We start from the raw sequence: 7,500 nt of genomic DNA, 5'->3' as shown, positions 1-7,500 counted from the left end.
TTAGGGAATCTCCTTTTTTGTCAAGACGTCTAGATACAAGCAACAACTAACTGTGAGCGGTTAGGGTTAGTTAGGGTTAGTTAGGGTTAGGGTTGGTTAGGGTTAGGAAAAGCTTAGAAGTGGTTAAGGTAAGTGTAAGTTATCAGGGGAAAGTAGGAGCAAACATTAGCAACAAGAATTGGCTAAACTAAAACTACTAAAAGCACTTTTGTCAAAATTGTCCCAAAGCAGATTTGAAGATTGCAAGTCTTGGTTATATGCCCTCCGCCACCCCAACCTCTTATCTTACAAAGCTTTCTTTCTTTTCTATCATCGCTATGACGATTACGGCTTATGATGTGACCAATAGGATTCTTCCTTTTGTATCAACAGCTATGAGATTACTATCTTATAATATCTTATAAAAGTGTTTGAACATCAATATTTGCACATGCAGGCTGTGTGTGTGTGTGCGTGCGTGCCTGCGTGCGTGCGTATGGGGTGGTTTTGGCCGTGTGTGTGTGTGTCTCACTGTGTGTGTGTGTGTGTGTGTGTGTGCAACATGGTATCATTGCAAAATGTCCTTATACTACGTTTAGGGAATCTCCTTTTGTGTAGATACAAGCAACGACTAACTGTGAGCTGTTAGGGTTAGTTAGGGTTACGGTTAGGGTTAGTTAGGGTTAGAAAAAGCTTACGTCTTATGATGTGACCAATAGGATTCTTCCTTTTGTATGAACAGCTATGAGATTTACATCTTATATACTCACTTCACACTTTATTAGGAACACCTGTACACCTTCTCATGGTGGAGGTGGTGTAATGGTGTGGGGAATGTTTTCTTGGCACACTTTGGGCCTGTTAATACCAATCAATCATCGCTTGAATACCACAGCCTATTTGAGTATTGTTGCTGACCATGTGCATCCCTTCATGGCCACAATTTACCCATCTTCTAATGGCTACTTCCACATTGATAATGCACCGTGTCACAAAGCAAAAGTCGTCTCAAACTGGTTTCATGAACATGACAATGAGTTCAGTGTTCTTCAGTGGCCTTCCCAGTCACCGGATCTGAATCCAATAGAACACCTTTGGGATGTGGTAGAACAGGAGATTCACAGCTTGAAAGTGCACCTGAAAAATCTGCAGGAATTGCATGATTCAGTCATGTCATCATGGACCAGAATCGAAATGTTTCTAACATCTTGTGGAATCAGTGCCATGAAGAATTGAGGCTGTTTTGCGAGCAAAGGGAGGCCCTACCCAGTATTAGTATAGTGTTCCTAATAAAGTGTTGGGTGAGTGTAATATCTTATAAAAGTGCTTGAACGTCAATATTTGCACATGCAGATTATAATACAGGGCTGTGTGTGCGTATGTGCGTGCATGCATGCGTGCGCGTGCATATGGGGTGCTTTTGGCCGTGTGTGTGTCCCGCTGTATGTGTGCGCGTGTTCATCCATGTATGTATGGGGTGTTTTTGGCCTGACGCCAGCAGACAGCATAGGGTAGGTCATTTTCTGCCCAGTGAGTCTATAACTCGTTTATCCAGTTCAATTATCCCCAGACATCATCCGCCAGCATTACTGGTCTGCACAGAGAGGGCTGCTATGTAAGGTAACCCACACACACACACACACACACACACACACACACACACACACACACACAATAGGTCTATATCTCAGAAGCAGTACAAGGCACAGTGTTGGCCTCTGGGCCAGCCAAACCTTCTTAAATGATCAGTTCTCGTCTGATGACCGGTTCAGATACAGCACATTCTCTTCTGCCTCTGGGAGATTCTCTCTCCATTCTATTTGGAGCCCTGATTATTCATTCATTCATTCATTCATGATATGTATTTGTAGCTTCTATGACTGATTACAGTGTGTGTGTGTCTGTGTGTGTGTGTGTGTGTGTGTGTGTGTGTGTGTGTGTGTGTGTGTGTGTGTGTGTGTGTGTGTGTGTGTTAGAGAGAGAGGGGGAAAGAGAGAGAGGGGGAAAGAGTGCATGAGGGAGAGAGAGAGAGATAAAGAGTGCATGAGAGAGAAAGAGAAAGAGTGCAGGTGTGGGAGAGAGAGAGAGAGAGAATGAGAAAAAGAAAAATAATGCATGAGGGAGAGACTGAGAAAGAGAGAGAGACTTCAGGATGCCCCTTGTCAGAATACATTGTATTACACTAGCCGACTGCGTTAGCCTGGGTTAGGCCCAGCCTGCCCCCTAGAGGACATCTTTACACATAGCAAAGAAGAGACATGTCCCACGTAGATGTCAAGTCATACTTCCGATAGGAAATTCTGTGTTTCAGCTAACATATGCCGTTTGTTGACAGAAATAGCTCTGAATAGAACAGGCGTGACAGTTAACGGCCCTCAAACTGAACCTGAACTGAAGCCTCTCCCCTCCAGGCCTTTCGAGCGTTCCCTGGCAGACCATTGGCTGCCTGTAGACGTCTACATCGGAGGGAAGGAGCACGCTGTCATGCACCTGTACTACGCTCGCTTCCTCAGCCACTTCTGCAGGGACCAGGGACTGGTGGAACACAGGTATAGCTGCTCAGAGTTGGAGCTGTGTATGTATGTGTGTGTGCACCATTCATGTGTGTGCATCGTTCGTGTGTGTGTGTGCTTGCACTTGCGTTCATATGTGTGTGTGTGTGTGTGTGTGTGTGTGTGTGTGTGTGTGTGTGTGTGTGTGTGTGTGTATGTGTGTGTATGTATGTGTATGTATGTGTGTGTATGTGTGTGTGTGTGTGTGTGTGTGTTAATGGTATGTATCTGATCCCACCCCTTCACAGAGAGCCCTTCAAGAAGCTGCTGGTCCAGGGCCTCATCAAGGGCCAGACGTTTCGCATGGCGGAGGGAGGCCAGTACGTAAGAAGAGAGGACATCGACTTCACAGGTGGGCGCAGCGGGGGGCTTTCACACTGCAACACTCACAGGCCAGGGTTTCTATAGGAGGTGTCCTTCACAGCTGGGCTTAAGTGTCCTCTCTGATAGAGCAATAAGTAGAACCACCGCTTTCATCAGAGGAGGCAGAGAATGGACGAGGTTCAGAGGAGAATGCATGTTTTTTTTTTCTGTTTCTCTCTTTCTCTGCTTATTTTTTTGCTTTATTTTCTCTCTCCCTCTCTCTCTCTCCCTCACCTACTTTCTCTCTCTTTCTCTGTCTGGATTGAGTTTTGTGGCTTTGGGTTTTTCTCTCTGCTTCCTGTTGCCTGGCAACTGGGTAAACACAGGCAAGTGGCAGCGCTCAGCGAGGAGGGAGCCTCCACTTTCCATCTCGTCTGAGTCAGAGGTTCATATTCATCTCTGATATCTCAGGGATGCTCCCACTCTGTCCTCCTTCAAACGCTCTCTTAAGACCAACCTTTTTAAAGTTGCTTTTAATGTAGGATTTATTTAGCTTCTTTTTTTGTTGATTTAGTGTTTATTATTTCGGGTTTTTTCTAAACCTGTTAGAAAAACTTGATACAAATAAAATGTGTTTTTATTATTATCTCTGTCTATATCTCTAACCTGAATTATATTAGATATTATATTATATTATTATTATCTCTGTCTATATCTTTAACCTGAATTATATTATATTATTATTATCTCTGTCTATATCTCTAACCTGAATTATATTATATTATATATTATATTATTATTATCTCTGTCTATATCTCTAACCTGAAGCAGAGCCATCTATCTCTATCTACAGTGCCCTGCATAAGTAATGGGACAGTGAAGCATTTTTTCACACACCCTTACCACTATGCATACACAGTGGTGTCATTTCTGAATGGTGAAATCAATATGTACCATCAAATAAAAGCTGAGAATCTCTACTTTAACCTCATAGTAATTGTTTGATTTAAAAACCAAACTTTTGGAGAGGAGAGCCAAAAGAAGAAAAAAATACTTCACTGTCCCATGACTTACGCAGGGGCACTGGATCTCTACTCTGAGACACAGTCTTCTCTTACTATCTTTATCTCTGGTCTGAGAAGGGCCTCCTCCTGACTGGAAACTCTTCCTGACACTGATGAGTTCTGTCCTCCAGAGTGAACATGCTGATCAAGGGAATTGACAGAAGCTATCACAGATCAATAAGCTCTTTCTGTAGACACAGGTCTGGGGGGAACGGAGTGTGCTTAGTGAGGAGATAGGCTGCTTATTTCCTGTAAGCTCCACATTGGGAAACAAACACCTACCATGCCTACATTCAAAGTCACAAAGCTTTATCGTCCGCCAAATGTTCATGAGACAGAGAGTTGCCAGAGCTAGATACAGTGTTGAAAAGGCCAACATGGCATACCGGTGTTGTTACATTTTACCACCCAAACAGCAGCCATTGTTAGCTCAGTCTACTGCTCAGTCTTCTTTTTTTCTTTTTCTTTTTTTAAATATGTTTTTAGGGCATTTCTGCTTTATTGGGATAGAGACAGTAGAGATTGACAGGAAGGATGGGAGAGAGAGGAGGGATGACATGCAAGATAGGTCGAGGGTCGGAATCGAACCAGGAAACTTGCGGTTACGTGCTAAGCGCATTAGTGTGCTACGCCACTAAGCGCCCCCACTGCTCAGTCTTCTAATGATCATGTCCACGTCTCGCCAAAATGACAGTTTACAGTGCATATCTAAGTGTTGACCTTTGCCCTCTACCCTGTGATCCCCCCCCCCCCTCCAGGTGAGGAGCCAGTGCAGGTGGGCAGTGGTAGCAGGCTCCAGGTGACCTGGGAGAAGATGAGCAAGTCCAAACACAACGGTCTGGACCCCCAGGAGGTGGTGCAGCAGTACGGCATCGACACGGTCCGCCTCTACATCCTCTACGCTGCCCCGCCCGAACAGGACATCCTCTGGGACGTCAAGAGTGAGTTCATAAACACATGGCCACATGTACGCACCACCCACCCGTGCACAGACACACACTCTTACACCAACCCGCACACACACGGTCATATACATAGACACACAGTCTGTCTCTCTCTCTCTTTCTCTCTCTCTCTCTCTCTCTCTCTCACACACACACACACTTCTACAAATAAGGGATGTGTTGTGGAGTGACTGTTGTGAAACGTGTGTGTTGTCCCCCTCAGCGGACGCTCTGCCGGGGGTGTTGCGTTGGCAGGCTCGTCTGTGGGGGCTGGTGTCCAAGCTGAGGGGGGCTCGGCAGGATGGAGACCCCCCCAACCCCACCCTGCTGAAGAGGAAGGAGCAGGCAGATGCCAAGAAGATCTGGGAGAACAAAAACTACGCTGTGCAGCAGGTAATATCATATCACCCCCCCCCCGCCCCCCACCCCCCTCCTTATTTTTGTGGGCTGTACTACCCACCTTGACCAGTAGGTGTCATTAATGCAGTCACTGTAGACTGTTTAAACTGCAGCTCACTCTTATCTACCACAAAAGACCCAGTGGTACTGTATGTACACAACCTTATATACAGTTTTACAGTGTACATCATCTAGTCCAAACACAGACAGACAAGATCAATTTAACTTCAGATCAAGTTAGCTTCTCTTTGTGTGGTTTGAGTTTTATGCCACGGGCCCGGATACAGCACTCTATGAAAGTGTTTACATCCATAAATACACTGACTCTAAATCTTCCCTTCAATAAGGAACTATAGCGCTGTCCTCTACCATCTCAGTGTTACATAACAGAATGGTGTCTCTGTGAGACCATGCAGGGAGATCAGCCTATACTGTCACCTGAAACCTCCAGAGGTCTGCCAGGCCAGAGTACACGGGTGAGAGGAGCGCGGAATGGAAATCAATTTCAAATCCACCGACGACGATTTCACGCTTTTATAAATAGCCGAGTTCCGAGTTCCCGAGTTCCCTCCGCCGTTGGGATTGATTCTCCCCCCCCAAGCCCCCCAGAGAGAGAGTCCGTGCTTTTAAAGCCCCCCCTCGCCTTACCGTTCAGACCCTAAGCCCCCCCAAAGCCATGGCCGTCCTTTGATGTGCCCGACACACAAAGCCTCAGTCATCGACCTGCTCCCGAGGGTCCTTCCCAAAAGGGGCTCTCGTTCCCAGAAGGCTTAGTGCAGGGAATGTTCCGCATGCACTGCGATCGGGTCTTTAGTGAGATGCCCTCAGTTATTCAAAATAGAGATGACATGGAAAGGAGATGTTTCTCTCCTGGTCCTGTCGTTGTTTTTCACTCATTCCTCACAGACAGACAGACAGACAGACAGACAGACAGACAGACAAGAACAAAAGAGAGATTTATATAGCTCCTCTGTCCAGAAACAACCCCAAGCCCCTACTCCCAAGACACTTATGTTCGATCGGGACAGCAACTGGTACATGGTAGATGACAACATTTATCAGAGGTCACAACCTTGCTTATGCCCACAGTCATCCTCTAGTCATTTCAGACAAGTGTCTAGGGAGTAGGTTCTAGGCTGTGTCTCTGGATAGGACATCTATGTCTGCTTAGAGATGACAATACTGTACGGATGGGTGGACGTGACTGTGACTCTTAACTCTTATCTGTCCTGCTTCCAGGTCACAGGTCACTTCACAGAGGACTTCCTGTTGAACGCAGCCATCTCTCGTCTCATGGGACTCACCAACACGCTGTCTGTGAGTGGACCCTTCACCGGTCGTATGGAATGAGTCAAGGACATGTTTATTCATCTATTGGATCGGACAGAACCGAAGCATCAGTGACGATTGAGGGGGAGATTATAGATAGCAAATAATAGTGAAGTGTTACCACTGTCCAGTAGTGTGTGTGTGTGTGATATCCATTGTCTGTGTTGTGTACGTACGGTAGCCTGTGTGTTACCGGTGTGTGTGTGTGTTTGTCTCTCTCAGAACGCGTCGTCTCGAGTGGTGCAGCACAGCGTGGAGTTTGAGGAGGCTCTGGCCGTGCTGTGTGTGATGACAGCCCCCATGGCCCCTCACCTGGCCTCCGAACTCTGGGCTGGTGGGTCTCACACACACACACACACACACTCACGCACGTACACAACACAGACAATGGATATCACACACACACACACACTACTGGACACACACACACACTCACGCACGCACTCACACACACATGCACGCTCACACACGCTCACACACACACACACACACACACACACAGCGAAGGAAAGGGAGAGGGTAATGGGGTGGGAGTGAATGAAAGGGAGGAGAGGAGAAGATGAAAGGGAGGAAGAGACAGATTAGAGCAGCATTTACTTGACGCATCACGCGCTTCCGAGGAGATAATTATTGTTTTCCGGCAGAATATAGAAGCTCTAAATTACATTCTTGAAGGCTCATAATGTGCGGATGATAGAGAGATTGGGGAAGATGAGTGTACCAGATGGGTAGAAGGAGAGAGGGGACCGAAATGGGGACAAAGATGACAAGGGATAGGAGGGTGATGTGTTTGTTGGGATGTCGCCAGAGGAAGCTGCCTCATGCGAGTGTCATGTTGACGCTCCAGCTTATCTCACACCGACGCCCTGCTGATGTCACCCACGGAGAATCCGAATGTGTGTGTGTTTGGGACTAACGCACACAACAGAT

At 46.6% G+C, this 7,500-nt stretch overlaps 1 protein-coding gene across 2 annotated transcripts in view; it reads left to right on the top strand.

The window, feature by feature from the left end:
- The window catches only part of lars2 (leucyl-tRNA synthetase 2, mitochondrial), a 34,306-nt gene that overhangs the window by 23,089 nt on the left and 3,717 nt on the right, over positions 1 to 7,500 (top strand). For both annotated transcript variants that reach the window (XM_083678308.1, XM_083678309.1), the window contains 6 exons: positions 2,391 to 2,528; positions 2,780 to 2,883; positions 4,657 to 4,839; positions 5,066 to 5,235; positions 6,481 to 6,558; positions 6,793 to 6,904. In XM_083678308.1, the coding sequence (XP_083534434.1) occupies positions 2,391 to 2,528; positions 2,780 to 2,883; positions 4,657 to 4,839; positions 5,066 to 5,235; positions 6,481 to 6,558; positions 6,793 to 6,904 (785 nt within the window). The remainder of the gene's footprint in view (positions 1 to 2,390; positions 2,529 to 2,779; positions 2,884 to 4,656; positions 4,840 to 5,065; positions 5,236 to 6,480; positions 6,559 to 6,792; positions 6,905 to 7,500) is intronic.

This window comes from Argentina silus, assembly GCF_951799395.1.
Source record: "Argentina silus genome assembly, chromosome: 10".
Lineage (NCBI taxonomy): Eukaryota > Metazoa > Chordata > Actinopteri > Argentiniformes > Argentinidae > Argentina > Argentina silus.
Note: the sequence above shows the minus strand (reverse complement) of the source record. Positions and strands in the feature narration are given on the sequence as shown.